The following is an 18,189-nucleotide window of genomic DNA, read 5'->3' on the forward strand; positions in this document are numbered from 1 at the left end:
AGCAGCAGCAAAAGTTCAGTCTTGGAAATGTCCTTTCAGCACCTTCAGGCAAAGAGAGGCAGAGCTATCCCATTATTAAAGGTTGCATTAATAATAGTTTTCCACATAAGCCCTTGTCTTTTTGACTTCTTATTTTGACAATAAAGACACTTCTTGGTGTACTCAGCCATCTGAACATCCAGTGTATATGTTACGCTCAAATAATTCAGCTTGATCCTGAAAATAAAATGTAAGTGTAAGTGTAAGCTTTAATTTGTTTCCCTTTCAGATGTCAGTATAGTGAGTCCCATAGTACCCATGTGTATAGTTAAGATGTTCAACACCCGAGTTGGATTGTTTTCTTTTCTACACCCTTCCAGTAATTCATTTGTTTTTTCTCTGCTAATATTTTCCTCAAGAATAAATACTGTTTATTTATTTTCTGTTTTATATTCATTCCTTCAGATTTATTCAGTACAGCACTGAAACCTTTCCCACTCATTCCCACTCTTTGCACTGCATACAAAGTAAAAGAAAGATTAAAAGTAAAGTTAGCTTGATTCTTTCGATAAATGTAATTGTGCCAACACATTTCAGAACACGATCTTCTGCATGGATATAAATATGCACATGATCTAACCTGAAGTTTCAACTGCTGCTTCTAATCCATTAGGTAATTTACATATATTTATATATTAGAGCATAATGTTTGTAGTAACCACAAGAAGAGCTGGCAGCAACGACTGGAACAGACATTACATTTTAATCTGGCAGCACGTCACAGTGGATTTCTGTAGTGATAGTCAGGATCAGTGTTCAATCCCTCGTTGCTTTCATTCAGGGACGGAGTGGCGACCACACACACAAACACACACAAACACACACACACACACACACACACACACACACACACACACACACACACACACACACACACACACACACACACGGATAAATAGATTTATCAAAGCAGCTGTTTAGTAAGAATGATAGAATCTAACTACACACAGATATAAAAGATTGAGAACCATATCAGTTAATTAAAAGTCCCCTCTGATCTGAGTATTTTGTCATATTATGTAATTCTTGCTGACATAAATTCATAATTAATAATAATAAATTAATGTGAAAATGTTTCTTTTAGAAGATGATTGTAATGCCTGATAAGGCAAGGAGAATTCTTAATGTGGGTCTTTCCCCAAATGAGCTCAGCTGCAAAAAGTTAGAAATTCTATGATAACTTTTTCTTATCGCTCGCACTAACTCCGGCTCTGGTTTGTTGGAGACATTTGTGGTGAACCATGTCACAAATGTTCCTGGATGACAAGGTTTGTGTACCATCAAAATGATTTTGTGTTTCTTGTCTTTCTTTACATGCCATCATTGTAAATGAGGATGTGAATTTGAGACATTTGATAAGTAAGTCATATTAATGTCTGGACCTTAATCTGAGGCAACACAACACTTCTGCCAAAAGCTTCCTGGAATGAATAAGCTGGGCATTGAGGAGATTCACAATTTTGTGCATCAATCAACAAGACAGGCCAAATTCTGACACAGCAGCGTAGAACATCTAGTCACAGCCACATGAAGGCTACATTTATGAAAAGGTCGACAAATTCATGCAAATTACCTGGACACGACGAGTGGGAGAATCAACATCTTCAGCATCCTCATCAGCAGCTCTCCAGGAAACTGAAAGTACTTTACCTCCTGTCATGAAGAGAGGAGAAAAAATAATAGGAAGAGTCATTTACAGGAGAACATTAGCTAGTTTGGGGAAAAGATCTTGAACATGGACAAATCATTGTTACAATGACTGCCGCAAGGAAACCTTGAGGGCAGATGCATTTTTTCGCCCACTTTCTTTAAAATTGTAATACTTTGTTTTATCATTTTCATTAATTTCATTGAGAATAATAAATAACAGAATCTAGTGAAATCAAATGGAGACTGTTGGGCCTTGGAGGACATATACACTGAGTACCCTCGTAGTTTTCTGCTGCTTTCTCTCAGGGATAGAATTCGACACATGCACCGTACATTCACACATTGAGTTTAGTCTATTTTGTTTATTTTTCTCCATTTTGTTATCAAGTATTATTTTCATGTAAATTATTTAATGTTTCTGCATTTTTACAACGTGGATGATATATATTTATATAATGTTCTATTCTCTTCTTTGCAAATGAAGTGAACCTTGGTTCTGTTTGCTTTGTTACCTTTGTTGCAGATCTCGTCACACATCAGAGTGAGACTGAGAGATCACCCACTTCAATTTGCATTAGCTCTTTCGGTAACATCTAAAATACTAATAACACAGTAACTGTATCAACTACTTATTAATTGCACTTCTACTAAAATGACAAGTCAGTGTTTCTGATGCTAGTGGAGATGATGAGAGAGGGCATCCATCGAGTAAAGCCATTCAAACGGCAAACTGTGTTAAAGAAAGCTGATAAATGATCTGTATTTATAAAGCATTTTTCTAGTGTTGATGACCACTTTACAGTTGGTTTTTCCATTGACCCATTCACACATTCATACAGTGCAGCTATGTGCAGCACTTTCTCTTTCACACATCACTCACACACTCGTCAGGGGCAATTTGGGATTTATGCCCTGTCCCAATTCACCCCTTAGCCCTACCACTTGGCCCTACCCCTTCGTTTTGTGCGTGACCATGAAGGGGTAGTGTTGTCCTATTTTTCTATGTGATGTAGGCGTAGTGGCCATCTAGCCCTTCAAACACCCCTTCAACCGTAATGTATTCAGGACCCCCATAAATAAGAATTGGTCAAAGAAAAATTCCTGAATGCTTTACAAACAAACAAAGCGAATCTAGATGGTGACCGCTACTGGTAAAATACTCATAAATGTAAGTATGACATTTTCCAAAACTGACCTTTTTTTTTTATGCAGTGGAATGTCTTCATTAAATCAATCAAAACATCGCTACTCACGCCGTCAAAACAAGCATGTAAACAGTCTGAGTGAGAGTAACGAGTGACGTACTCCCAATTTCTAGGGGAAGATTTTTCTTGCACTAGCCCTTGTTGCTCCGTTTAGAGCGAAGGACACTTCATATCTAGGGGTAGGCCTAAGGGAGAGGAATTGGGACAGGGCCTTAGTGTCTTGGCCAAGGACACTTCGGCATGCAGAATGGGGGAGACTAGGATCGAACCACTGATCTTTCTGTTGCAGGACAACGTACTCTACCTCCTGAGCCACAGCCATTTCCAAAAGCCATATCAAAAGCTGATATGGTAAATGTGTTGGTCAGAGAACAGCACTGGCAATGAAATAACTCGATTGCTAACGTTAACCTGCTTTAGCATTCAAACAGCTACCTAATGTCTTTTCTACATGTAAGCTATAGTTTACAGACTTAAAAATGACATTTGTAAGTATATAAATCTTAAGACACCTCATCTCATGAGAAAAGTCTGCTCGATGCGGTTGTCTGCGTTTTGACGTAGAAAAGTGAGAAACTGCAGGGTTAGTCCCCGCAACCAACATCTTCACCTTACACATAGTCACAGGATCCACAGCTGATAGACAAATATTCTTTTAGCTGGTTGCACCTAACAAGGCAAACCTATAATTACTTTATATTTGTTAATGAGTGAATAACAGAATTGCCTAATACAGTATACTGCACATGTCCAACTAGTGTAGCTAAATAGGTGAAATCTGATAATGATTGTTAAAACAGCTGCAAATAATGCTTATACAATAATGTATTAAATGAAACAATGTGAGAGGCTTCGCTCAAAGTGACAAACCTACAAAGAATTATAATAGAATAGAATTCTATCAAATGTTTACAATCCACTTGTTACTAACTTACATAACTGAAGTGACTCACTTTAGCATTTATTTATGTGAAAATTACATCATGGATATATGGTATGGTTTTTCATTTTAGATATCTGAAGTTAAAATTATGATTGTAGATATTTGAAATTGGAGTCTTTCCTGCCTAGAATTCTATAGCAGATATTCAAAATGTTCATTCTGGATTTCAACAATATAGCTGTGAGTATCTGAAATTGAATACACACACATAAAAAGCAAAAGGTACATCCATTGTCCTCCCAAATCTAGGACATCGAGGATATCGGAAATGATGGTTGCAAATGGGAGGAATTGAGAGATCTGCACTACACAATAAATACTGCAATTATTGTTAAAACATCACACACACACACACACACACACACACACACACACACACACACACACACACACACACACACACACACACACACACACACACACACACACAGCAAGTAGCCCAAGATAGGTTATTTTGTAATTTTTGCACACTGTAATATCTATCCGGTAATATTTGCAAACTGCCCCTTTATAAATAATGGTAATTTTATAATGGTGGCACACTCAGAGGCTCTATCTGTGGAAAATCAATTGTTCCAAGTGACAGTTTACAAAAGAAACCTCTGGCCCATAGACGACAAAGTTGACTCAAAATGTATAATCATGTAGTTTATCATGTAATCTGCATTTACATCAGAAGTTTAGTTTTTGGAGGAACTAAACATGCAAGAGTAGTCATGTCACTGCTTGTTACATGTCTTGGTTGCTTTAAATAAATTTGTGGCATAAATTAAGACTATTCCAACTCCTTCATGCACCATGGCACCACTGAGAAGCACTGCTGCATACAGTATGTTTTGCTGAGCACATCTTGAATCTGATTCCTGACATCTTGTTGCATTTATAAAGTAAAACCTGTAAAACTATGGAAAATGTTAAATTGGATGGACAAATGAACCATGATCTATGAAAACCACTGTGCTGTAGTCTGGAGCTGAATATGACAGGATTCAATAAATGCCATTAAATTACCACAATCACATTCTGTACTAATGTGACGGGTGATTCTTTTGTGACAGACTGATTAGGAGCTCAAAAAGTGAACATCGTCTATATAACATCTTTTGAAGTAATTGTGTTTTTCAGATGAAAAGTTCAGATTCCATTTTATTCAGAGATGAGGTTCATCAGTCAATGATATACATGAATATTTTCTGAAATCCAACACAGTTGTATAGCAGCAACAGCAGCAATTTCTCAAAACATGCGCTGTTAGAAAACTTTAATAGGTGACAGAAACACTATAATAGAAATGATATTAAAACTGCCTCATTGGTTCTGCTTGTTGACAGCAGCATAAAAAGACACCAAGCATCTCCTTCTGTCCTCTCTTAATTAATGATGCTTGATTTGGGAAAATTGGCAGCGTTTGGTCAAAGTTAAGTTAAAAAGCCTTAATTAACTACATTACATTTAGCTAATGCTTTTATCCAAAGCGACTTACAATAAGTGCATTCAACCATGAGGGTACAAACCCAGAACAACAAGAATCAAGAAAGTACAATTTCTTTAAGAAAGCCAAACTACAAAGTGCTATAAGTATGTGCCATTTAAGTGCTACTAAATTGTTAGTTTAAACTTTTATTCAAGGTATATTCAGAAGAGGTGTGTATTTAGTTTGTGACGGAAGATGTATAGACTTTCTGCTACATTCATATTTAATTTAGAAAATTTAAACAAAAACATATGTAATGTGAAAACATAATTAACTACAAATGGTAACAATGAGCATATGATTGAAAGAGGTTATATGGATATTTTTAGCTGATGCACAGTACAAAATAACCATACTTCTGCCAGGCTTTCTCTGAGTGTTTCTGTCGTACACGGACAATACAGCAGGAGATTGTGAGCATCTCACTCAGGTGTTTGCGTTCTCACTTGCAGCCCCTTCGGAGAATGCCAGGTGATTAGCCTCAGTTCAGTGCAGGTCTGAAAGCAGCTTTAAAGACACTCCCAGGAAAGACCACAATTCACTTTGATAAACTAGACTTTCTTTTGTTTATTCCAGTCCTAGGCCTCAGTGTTATTAAAGCAGTTCCGTGTTATTAGTCAGAGACTTGATTATGTGGAAGAAAAGGTTTTTTTGGGTAAGTTATCATTTCTGCAACTTGCCAGAGGAGATCAGGCAGAATTAGTTAAAGTCACATCCAAACACAGAAGGATACTTTAAACCTAAACTGAAAAGAATGGGAGAGCAGCCATTCAACGTCACACATAAACCACCAGTGACACATTTACATGATCCAAGAGTTTTGGGTGACAGTTTGGCAGAAATCTGCAGATCTCACAGGTTTTTTTTTTTTTTTCATGCGTGCGAGTGTGTGTGTGTGTGTGTGTGTGTCTGTTTGTACCAGCAGTGGACAGCTGTTTTGTGTCAGCTGTGCTGTTTCCATCCACTGCAGCCAGAGCTCGTATCCTCACCCTGTCAAAATAAGCCTGGCAGTGCATCAAGATTTTGAAAAAAGCCTCTTTCCTCCTAAGTCGTCACCAGTCACAGTGTGGTGGTTTAGGGATCTGCAACATGAGTCAGTGTAGGATGATCCTGCACTTTAAAGTCTAATTACCTTTCAACAGTCCACAGGGAGAACGTGATTTGGTTGCCAGTTTACTGTGATTGGAAACAAATCTGATTTGTTTTGTTTGAACCTAAGGAATTAATAGTAATAGGATTAGGGATTTGTTTTTTCCCTGTATCAATAAACTTTGAGATGTGGGTTTTACAATTGATCATCAACAATGACTGAAAATGAGAACATAGCGAGTGTAGATATTTTCTTTACCACCTTTAACATTGTGATTTAGTCATCCTTAGGTATTTTTGACAGCTTAAATGGCAGTTAAAAATAACCCTTCATGTGGAACAGCTGTCTCTTTACTATATCTCTGATTCATTGTTTTTGTGACAGAAATATATGACAAACTATCTGTGAGCAAACCCGTCTTACACTAATTTGAAAAGATAAAAATGTTTTGTGATAAATACAATGTGACCCAAATTACAAAACTTTAAAAAAAAAAGTATATACTGTTATGGAAGCTGGTGAAAGGAGAACTCACGCAGCAGCTGATGTCTTAGGCAGAAGATAAGACATCAGCTGCTGCCACAAAGTTTAATTTGTTTTCCTTTTCCTCGTTTTGCCTTCAGCGATGCAATATCTCTTATGATGACCAATTTTTAGGTTTTGTTTAGGTGGTTGGAGAACTCGGTCAAAGTTATGGCAACAACATGGTGTAGGTTAAATACTAAAAGAGCAATACGTGACTTAAAGCTTGAAACAGGGTGGGTTTACTTTATAAACATTACACCAGAGTCCCACTAACAGTCCACCGTTTATGTGGTTGAATGTTCTCCCTGTGCCCACATGGGTTTTCTCCAGGTACGCCAATTTCCTCCCACAGTCAAAACCATAGACTGTATGTAAACTTCTTCTCACTATCCAGAAATGAAGCCAAAATATGCTGGATACAAATGCCGCCATCTTGCGCATTTGGAGCAGCGGCGATTTTGGTTGTGGCTGTGAGCTCCTGCCGATACACGCTCTCAATTATGACATTTCACCCCATTTTTCATAGCATCAAAGAGGTTAGTAAAACCAAACCTACCGGAAAAATTTGCACAAATAAACCTCAGTGGGATAAGAAGTAGCTAAAATGACAGAAACCAACCTTAAGAAAAAAGTCACCAGGGAACAATCAAGTCGCTTAGCCTTCACTTTCTTGGGAGCAGTCATGTTTAAATACAGTCTATGATCCCAACACATGCAGTTTAGGTTAATTGGTGACTCTAAATTGACTGTAGGTGTGAATAAGACTGTGAGTGGTTGTTTGTCTCTGTATGTAAACTAAGCCAATGTCTGGTACACCACCAGATGTCAGTCCCCTTGCAACCCTCAGAGGATAAGCAATATATAGAATCGAAAAAAGAACATTAGAAAAATTTTACCCAAGGCCAACGGAGACCTTACAGCTACAATTGGCTAACTTATTAGCAAAACACCTCCATATATAGAGTAACATAAGCATTCATTTGAAGTTTCTGTTCACATGGGGAATGAAAGATCAGTATTCACTCTATTTAAAGCATTTTTTTAAGTCACTAACAAGCTGCAGTTTGGTGCTGAGCAATGAGCAGTGAGTTTTAGAATATACATGCTAAATATATTTTTTTAGTCCAAAGTAATCGTTTTGCGAAATGTGTTCATTTGCAACCTTTTCACCAGTGAAGGGGGTAGAGAACAATAAATGGAGCCAAATTCAGACAAAATCTTGATGAGAAACATTCGAGCAAGCAGTAGTTTTACAGATAAGCTGGGACATGATTTCTCAGAGGGAAACATGACCTGAAAAAAAAAAACCTAAACTGACTCTGCAATAGCTTTAAAAATCCTCAGCGTGTCCTGCAAAAGTCCAAAGTTAATCCCTGTGAAAATTGGTAGGATGACGTGAGGAAAACACTTAACAGGCATTACCCAACCAAGTTAGCAATTTTTAGGAATACATATTCAGATGGAGCCTGAAGTATTTCTTACACACTACTACTTTGCCTCTGCAGCAATGTGGCAGCAACAAACAAAATCATCAACCTTCTCATTCCACAAATGTCTGTCTGTCTGTATGTGGAATGCAAATCTCGTGAACCGTCTGATCTTATCAACTTCACACTTGGCGTGTGTATTTTAAGGGTCAGGGGAAGGGCAGTGTCGCATTTTGGTGCGATTTGGACGTCCACAAATATTAATACAATTTGAAAAAAGAGGCAACAGTCAGTGGGGTTGGGTCAATGTGTCCTCTCATTCTAGATCCAACTACAGCAGTGGCCTGCAAGTGGGTCAAACCATGAGTCAAAGTCGTTGGCAGATCATTTCGATAATTTGATTATTTTTATTTCACTCTATCAGCCTGACAGACATTCACAGGAGTGGCAGATGCATGGTGTTTATCATGGCAACAACATTTACTGAATCACTTTGTCAATTTGTTTGAAAAGTAAAACCATAACGTTTGTTTTGTTGCTGCAATGCTTTATGTCAAGCGTAATTACAGAGCTTTAATTTGAAAAATGTCAGAACTTGGGTCTGAAGATTGTGTCAATTGCTTAATAGACCTCTGAAATAAATGACATGCAGTGAATGAAATACAGAAAGCAGTTAAGTCAATCAGTCAAACTTACCACACACGTGAATAAAGCAAATTCAAATATTTGTTGCAGATAAACCAGGTGGGATGAACACAACTGTTGATAAAAAGCTCTGCAAACAACATCCAACAGGTGTAGCTCTGTGTGAGGAGGACTCACTAATGACAGGGAATAATGCTGAAGTAGCTCCAGATCATTAACAGGACAAGCAACAGGCACTGCATTAGTTATTTTAAATCAGTTGGCTCACTGGCCAACAACTAGGCTATGGCCTTAATTCACCATTTTATTGAATGTGTTTTCCATTTATCCATATCATATGTGTTCTGTAAGTCTGTCCTGCTTGATTGGGAAACATGATGCTTTTTTTTTTATTTAATAAAAAGTCTGTCACAATATCAGTTTCTTTTATTCTTTAATTTTGTCAATTTCAGGCTAAAGTATGATGGGTTATGATGGTCATGTTGAAGTAAAAGAAAATGTCAACATTAAAGTTGTAATGTTAAGAGAAAAAAGTCGGAACATTACAAGAATAAGTATAACTTAACAAGATGCTCCATATTTCTCATTTTAATGCAACCGACCGGCTGATCTTCTAATATTTCCCTTGTTAATTTACACGTAGCCAAAACTCCCAACTTGTTTTCATAAAATTATGATTTTATTCACATAAAATTATTAGTTTTTCTCACAAAATTTGAAATATATTATCGAAATATCCGAATTTATTCTTTCAACATGGCCCTAATACGCTGTCGTACTAATTCATTATATTCCAAGTCTGTGTTGCAAGCAGAACAGCCGCCAAAGTACAACGTATACAGTGTTTTCTGTGACTGCACCTATCACCAAGACTGTGGTAATTTGATATTCCAGTACATTATTTACATAAAACTCAGATTTTGGCATTGACTTCTATAAGCAAGAAGCAAAGAATTGCTGAGGCAGCATTTGCAACATCTATGTGCTAAATAAGGTAAAAGTTGTGTATTGCATAGAGCTGATGGAAGAAGTGTGAGGTTGGTGATGTCAGAGAGGATGGTGGATTGAGGGGCTGTAGGGCGAAGCTAGAGCATAATGACGGCTAAAGAGCTTTTCTGTGGGGCATTAAGCAGAGAGAGCTTAGTTTGCTGTATAAGAGCAGGATCAGCACTCGCATACAGCAGAGAAGGTTTGTCTCTCCTCTGCTCATCTTGCACTCCTGCATATCAGTTGGTGTGTGTGTGTGTGTGTGTGTGTGTGTGTGTGTGTGTGTGTGTGTGTGTGTGTGTGTGTGTGTGTGTGTGTGTGTGTGTGTGTGTGTGTGTGTGTGTGTGTGTGTGTGTGTGTGTGTGTGTGTGTGTGTGTGTGTGTGTGTGTGTTTGTGTTTGTGTGGTTTGTGGCAAGTGCAGCTGGATGAATTCAGGGAGCTTTCTGTATATTATTCTCATCTAAATTTGAATGAACAACACACACCCCTTAAAGTGAGTTTTGTGCTACAAGGCAGTCATTGTGGTCACAAGTGAAACAATTATGGGATATGGTGAACATTACATGTAGACGTAGTGTAACAGTACCGTAAGCACATATGCATCTTCAAGTCAGTGGCCCTGTTCAGACCTGGTATTAACATCTGTCCTGAGAGCTCTGATCACAAGTGGTCAGCGTTAAATAAGTGTATTTACACCTGACAGTGAAATGTGTCCTGAATATGTCTCCTGTGACCACTAATGATTGGATTGCACTTCCGCTACATGCAAAAAACCACATATGCCAGTTGTGTTCCAAAAGACCAAATCATGTTGTTTAATGTTGTTTGTAAGGGTAGAGAGACAGTGAGTGGAGTCAGGTGTATAAATGAATGCGCACAGCTTTGAAGAAAGATTTTATTAAGCGGGTCAGAGGAAGTCACCTGAGTAGGTGATTCTTCAAATATGTCCCAATATACGTTTGCCTTCAGACAGCAAAATGAATGTCTTCACGTACATCCCAGACAACTTTCGAACATGGTAGCATGATAGAACTTAGCTCTGACCACTTGTGATTGGATCGCTCAGGATCACACAGGGTCTAACAAAGCACAACACAAACCAGAAGTTTGCTGACATTATCTGCCCAATGCCAGAACAAGTAAGGCTGGAATAGTTTTCTCATTGGTGAGACAGTTGTATGCTTGCTGAGATCAAACCACCAATACTGATGCTGCTGCTTACGGTGCTTTTGTTGTAGGACTCTGACAGACGTCATACTCTCAATGTAGCCTCACAAAAAGAGATGAATACACATTTTGAGTCAATACAACTTTCAGGGACAATCAGGATTTGGGTTTCAGATGCAGACGTCACTCTACAATCGCCAGAGAATAGCAAAGCAACAGTCCAGATCTAATTTATTTCCAACGTTGTGACAAAATAGTAGCCCTTCAACTCAGTGAAAAGCAAGCAAAGAGAGGCCGATGGGAGATGTTTTCTGTGGGCCTAATTATTCATTGGTTGGGCTTTGGAGTGAATGAATGCATAAAGCTAGGAGTGGATGTATGACACTTGAAATACAAAGCCGGAAACCCTATGCATAGATCAGCAAACTCAATAAACTGCTCTCACATTTTCACAAGGATATATCTTAATATTGAATTGTGATTTTTAGTTTATGTTCTTAGTGTATGAAAGCAAACTGAAAGTGGAATCCAATACATGTTTTTCTCTTACATGTGCAAAGTGAAGTCATTCAGGTCATGTCAGTGAATTAAAGAATATGACTGTAATTATTGGCAGCATCAGCTAGAGAATGGGATAAACAGCAGCTGAAGAAAAAAAAAAGGAGAGGATCTTTTGTCTATTATTTATCCCCTGACTATTAGTGCCTGTTGAGTAAAACTAAACCCACTGATGAAGGTTGCATGCAGTCAAAAGCTCGGAAGTGGTCCTTGATTCAAGATCACTTTGTCAAAAAAAGGTCACATAAGGATCATATTAACATGGGAAATGTGCCAGACAAAAAGACCAAAGAGGTGTCATACTTTCATTCAAAAAAGGGCTAGTGCCTTCACTAAAACTCCCTCACACCTTCACAACCTTGCCAGCATTCTTTCAACTAAAAATGTCCTTGAATCCTTGATGATATTTAACGGAAGTAGTTGCAATGGTTCATGCTCATTCAAAATGTGCCTGTCCGAATGTGGCACAGAAATTGCCGGATGGAAACAATGGGTTTTATGCTTACTCTCTGTTACCTCTAACCTGTGTTTACGAGAAGAGCAATTGAAACGCCATCTTGTGATATTCACAACCTCGGACCTGGTAATATTCTGAAAGCTCAGACTTCACAAGTTATGATGTTTTTCTGGTGTTTTCAGAAATGGCAGAGGCCATGGAAGCTCATCTTTTGTTGGATGGTGAGTTAACATTTTAATATTCCAAATGGCCTTATCTTTTCCCTCTGTCACCATGTCTTTGCATTTCCTGCACTATGTTCTTCATTTGTTAGCTTGCTAAACTGTTAGCCTCTGAGACCTCTCCACCATAAACTGTATAAAGATGGACGACATGACAGCTCTACAAAAGTAAAGCCAAAGTGCCTCGATCGCCACCTGGTGGCTGCCTGCAGTACAAATCATAAATCCTGCTTCCTCAATATTAGTGACTGATATATGGACCAAACTAAAAGATACAAAGAAAATACTAAAGATTGTTTGTTAATGTTTGGTTTAGTTATTTGATGTTATAAAAATGGGGTGAAATGGCATTATTGATAGCTGAGAATGACTCGTGATTGGTCAAGTGTGTGTGTCAACGGTGAATCTCTACCAACCCGAAATCATTACTCTGCAAACTCTGGTTCCAAATGTGCAAGATGGCTGCATTAATATCCATGATATTTTGGCTTCATTTCTGGATAGTGGAAGGAAGTGGAGTCGTGTTGTCCATCTTTATATACAGTCTACACTCTAGACACTGACAGTACTTGTAATATTAACGTCCAAGTCACTGTTGCCTAGCAGTGGTGTTTTTACAACTTAACATAACTTGATGTTTAACACAAACCAGTGTGTAGTCAGTCTCTCTTTTCAAACTTCTATTATCTCCCCTTATTCTTCTCAAAATAATATTAAATAATGTTCCAAAAACTAATGCTCAAATTTCTCACCATACAACAGAGATTAGAGAAAAACTCCCGAGAACTGAAAAGAGATTTCTTCATGAGAAATGTGTTTTTCCTGCTGCCCTGTTTTTCCTACATTTCCTGACAAATGGGCTCTTCCCTCTTGTGCGTTGTTTGTCCACTCTTTGTCTGTGTCTGTCACTAAGGACTGTTTCATCCCACAAGACTCCACCAGATTGTCAAACACCCTCAGCAGTTGTCATGCTACTGCAGCTCGTCTGTCCAGTACTTGTTTAGTGTGGTTACTCAGTTTTTTGCCCGACCTGCTCACATCCTCTGTGTGTGCCTGATCACGCTCTCGGTGCTGGCATTCAGCTACCTGCTCTCATTCTAAAATCTTGTTAGATAATAAACCATTCTTAAATCCTAACATTTTTCTCTCCCATGAATCATCTCTCCATCCCTCAGATTGATCTGCTGTCCCTGTATATGAATGTATACTGTATGTGATTGTAGTGGCTGTATCCACAGCCACACAATTAGGATAGATGGTCAAAACGACTCTGTCTCATCACACATTATATGGATTCACTTTAGGTTCATGCACTCGCACATCAGTATCACGTTTACTTTGCAGTCATAGTAGTTCACAAACACAAACAGTCGTTTTTTGGTTAAATTTTTGTTTATTGGTACATTTCTGACACGACATTGTATTCTGTATGAGGCACATACATTTAGTTTACACTGTTTTGTCCTTGGTAGTCGCCTTAATTCAGTTTTCTTTGTCTTTGAGTGACCGTGTCTGCTGCGTCAGTTCTCTTTCCTGGTTTGACCAAAATATGTGGCTGAGGGTGGAGCCTGGTTTAATACAGAGCAGAGGGCCCAGTAAAATGAACAAGACAAAGTGCTTCCTCAGCATGGGGGGATGGGGTTTCTTTGATTGAATTTTGATTTGTTGTCAATTTAGTTTTCCCCGTATCATTTCCAAATGGTCTAATCAGCCAGCTCATACGTCTCCCCTTTGACTCATTTGCAAGTCAGTTGTTAAAGTTAATGTACTGTTTTGTACATTGTTAGCAGTATTTTTGAGTCGAGTTCTGTTTGGTTGACCAATTTTAATTGGCACATTTATCTACTTAATTTGCTTATTTTACATTCCTTTGTCTGTGGATACTTTTGGGTGAAATAAAATGGAAAAGTAATTATCTGCTTGGTCCCCTGACAGCAGTTGAAACCACCCCCAGAAACTACAACAGTAATAAACAGTGATACTCACTTATTCAAGTCTGGTTTCTGTCCTGGGGCCCCTTCTGTTGATCATCTATTTACTTACTCTTGGCCATATCTTCCGTAAAAATTTAACATCAATTTCCATTGCTATGCGGATAATACCCAGCTCTACCTGATCACCAAACCTACCTCCATTATTCCGCCTACCTCCTTCTCTGATTGTCTTGCCACATCCAGGTTCTCCTGCACTTCCTTACAACTTAACATTGATAATGAATGTAATTTAATATGTCGGCGTTCAAATACGATAATCCAGACTTATGTCATAGATTCAGCCATACGTCTCTACTCACTGTGCACCTGTGTGGAAACTGTGTATGCAGTGTTTATGTAAGTCCGTTTTTGAATTGATGTTAACTTTACATTTAGGATAATATTTTTGCGATTTCTAACTGCAGCGTCTCATTTCTCCCAGAAATAAGTTAAGCTTGATTATGCCACCTCTGTAATACCAGGAATGCACCTGTACTCACACACACACACACACACACACACACACACACACACACACACACACACACACACACACACACACACACACACACACACACACTCAAATAGATTGGATGTACCTCCCCTCAATCCCATGGGGATGTGGGTGACTAGAAATTGAAAGTAAAGGTCCATGGTCTCTGTGTACCTTGACAATGCATCACAATGACAGACACACATATTTGATGTACAATTAGAGAAAGCTTTTGGTTGATTGGATTGTAATCCCCTATTGTGAAAGTAAAGGAATCACAGGCTATTTTTAGGCCTATTTGAGAATAAGGCAGAGCTTTAGTCAGAGGGGTGATGGGAAAGAAAAGGTTGCATTTGGTTTACGGGGCCCCTGCACAAAGCTGCGTGGTGGCTGTATTCAGAGCAATGTGCTGCAGCTGCCACATGTATTATTTTTGTAAGCTTGTGGGTTTGCTCTTAGCCTGGATTTGTGCATTGATGTTTTCTATGCCACTGCCAATAATTAAAAAGCATCACCAGCAATTACACACAATCCCCCCCAATGAAAGACCAATCCAAGCAAAGTTGGGTGTTGTGCATTTCTTTTTTGTTGGTCAGAGGGTGTGTAAGAACAGACACTGCTCACTAACTGCTACAAAGTGAAAAGGTTGTATTGTTGCAATTGTTGCAAAATTGAAAATTGGTGATGTTGGTTATTTTGTTTAATTTAAAGAAATTTGGATATTTATTAATCTGTTTGGTTTCTCAAAAACTTCTATTTGTTGTGTTTGGAAACTTTGGGGTCTCCATTAGAATCTTAACTACAATTAGGATGGAGATAAGAGGTCTATAATAACATACTGTGCCATCAGTGGGAGGAAACGGACTGACCTGCTCTGTGAGGCGCCGTGTCCGCAGGAAGAATCCCAAAAGACACCCGATGACCACAGCCAGCACCGACATGATGAGGAGCCCATTCTGCTTGCAGACATTCTTCACCCTCACCCACACTGCGTCCAAAGCCACGGCCATCGTGAGTCACCTATCCCGTATCCTCTCAGCAACCCATAAATGTGGCCAAGTCTTAAAATCCAGGTGTGAGAATGAAAAGAGACAAAAGAAGAGGAAAGAGAAGAAAAACTCCAGGGTGGGATGGGATGTTCTGTGAAATATCCGATCCAGTTTTATAGTACCTTCAGGCTCAGCATCCCTCTCGTCCCGTCGCTGCGGCAATCTGCACTAAGCTAGGAAGATCCTCTCACTTTCCCGACTTTCCCTCCCATCCTGCTCCACCCATCATCGTCCCTGCGAGCGCTGACCCACCACCAGGGGGGTGGAACAGCTGGCACCCATGTCCTCTGGGGGTTAACATCACCAATCCTGTTAGAGCGCTACTGTATTAAACAGGTCTGAAGCTGGATTATAGATCAGTGAACAATTTGACAAAAGGGTAGCAGAGAGAGCTACATCAACAGTAAAGAAAAGGACGCTTTAAAAAACAATCCAACACAGGACATAGAAGAATGTGATCATAGCAGCTACATAACAGAACCATCACAGAACATGTACATGTGCCAAGGTCGGATCAACAGTGAGATTGAACCTAAAGATTACACATAAAGTTACAGGTGTTGACATGGAGACAGACCCCCTTCACATTTCTCCATGTGTGTTACTTTCGACAGCCCAGTACCCTCTGGTATTTCAGCCTTATTGGATTTTTACGATTTTACGAACAACTTCCAAAAGAGTTTCAAAAAGTCTGGTTTCTCTGTATCTTTGCGTACATGTAAAACAGAGCATTACAGCTTACTTTACACATACTCACTGTTGCTTTGTGTGTATCAGCACTTTGGGTTGTGTACCACAAAGGTCTTGGATAAAGTAAAGAAAAACAGGTAAAATAACTATAAGCCAAGATATAAGCAAATAAAAAAGGAAAAGAAGTTACTGTCGCTAAAGGAGATTAAGCTCACTGAGCATGCTTCTTTTCTGGTATTTGACTGATCATGGATGTAGACTTTATCCCCACCTACTGGCCGAGCATGCTTGTTTGTCGCCATTTTTGTGTTCTCATCTGGACGAAGATATTTTGTGAAGCGAAAGTCATGTGGATATTTTTTAAATTGTAGAGGAAAATGTCAAGAAAGCATCAGACAAGGCAGTGTAGACAAGGTTTTATAGGTTACTACTACATTTTGGTAGTAAAACAGGTCACTACTATGTTGTTTACACCTGCTGTCCACACTACTACAGAGTTTTCGAGCACCTAAAAACGAAGTTTGGAGATGCTGTGAAAACTCCTGTGCTGTGTCTGGACTATACTGGGAAGTGCTTTGAGTGGTCATCAAGACTAGAAAAATGCTCTCTAAATACAGACCATTTACCATTTCAGCAACCTACTGCAGAGAAGAGACAGGCAGCTTCCTGGATACACTGGCACACACATGCCCAGTGCACTTGAATGGTCATGGGTTTTCAGGTTTGTTAGTTTGTGTGTGTTGCTGGTTCATAACTCTTTCCTGTTTCATCTTTTTTGCCTGACTCACTTTTTGAGATGTTCACCTGCACTGATTGAATGCCTGAAGCTGACTTTAGACAGAGTAAACCTTCTTGTAACGCTACCTGCCCTGCACTCTTACTTGAGTGGCATTCGTGTAATTAGGTATTCTATTTACTTTGTGTCTTTCCTTGGAAAACCAAAAGGGGGGTGCGAACCTGCCGCATCACCAGCCCTTTTGTTCTCTAACCTGTGTTTTCACTCTTTGATTTAGTAATTGTAATAATACCCCTGTGTTATGGAAGTTTCCTGGAAGCTGGTGAAAGGAGAACTCAGGCAGCAGCTGATGTCTTATGCAGAAGGTTTTAACGTGGACTTGATGCATCAAGGAGACCAGAAGGTGAAACAATATTCAAACGCTAACAGAGTGACATGAGCAATTGTCCCCCCCAAGTCTGAAGATGTCTCCCACAGCATCCCCATATGTCTTCCTCTACTTGTGTCACCTATTCCCACAGCACATCCATGAAGGGCTAGAATTATGTTCTTTGTTCTATGTAGGTGTTCGCATCCTATTGGACAGTTAAGCCTAAGGTATGCATTCCTAAATCACATTGTGTCCTTGCATCTTGCCACTGGTGTAATACTCAAAAGAATTGAAGTTGGTGCTTCTCTTTCTGAGGCATCTGAGTTAGATATGAAAGTCCCTAAGTGTAAACAATACAATGTACTGTTGGTTGGTCCTTTGGCACTATTATCCTGTACAGATATAATATGTAATATACAATATACATAATATATAGTGGCATATATAGTAATGTGTGAAGATGGTCAAAAATTCCTAAACACCCTGTAG

The 18,189-nt window shown here is 38.9% G+C and overlaps 1 protein-coding gene across 1 annotated transcript in view; it reads right to left on the bottom strand.

Annotated features, from left to right (window-relative positions):
* slc1a7b (solute carrier family 1 member 7b) overlaps positions 1-16,065 on the bottom strand; it is a 38,724-nt gene extending 22,659 nt beyond the window's left edge. Inside the window, exons 1-2 of the mRNA XM_035176464.2 lie at positions 15,725-16,065; positions 1,613-1,692 (exon numbers count right to left, since the gene is read on the bottom strand). Coding sequence (XP_035032355.1) covers positions 1,613-1,692; positions 15,725-15,865 — 221 coding nt within the window. The 5' untranslated portion in view covers positions 15,866-16,065. The remainder of the gene's footprint in view (positions 1-1,612; positions 1,693-15,724) is intronic.
* Positions 16,066-18,189: the final 2,124 nt, after the last annotated feature.

The sequence above is a fragment of the Hippoglossus stenolepis genome, chromosome 14 (assembly GCF_022539355.2).
Source record: "Hippoglossus stenolepis isolate QCI-W04-F060 chromosome 14, HSTE1.2, whole genome shotgun sequence".
In the NCBI taxonomy this organism is placed as follows: Eukaryota; Metazoa; Chordata; class Actinopteri; order Pleuronectiformes; family Pleuronectidae; genus Hippoglossus; species Hippoglossus stenolepis.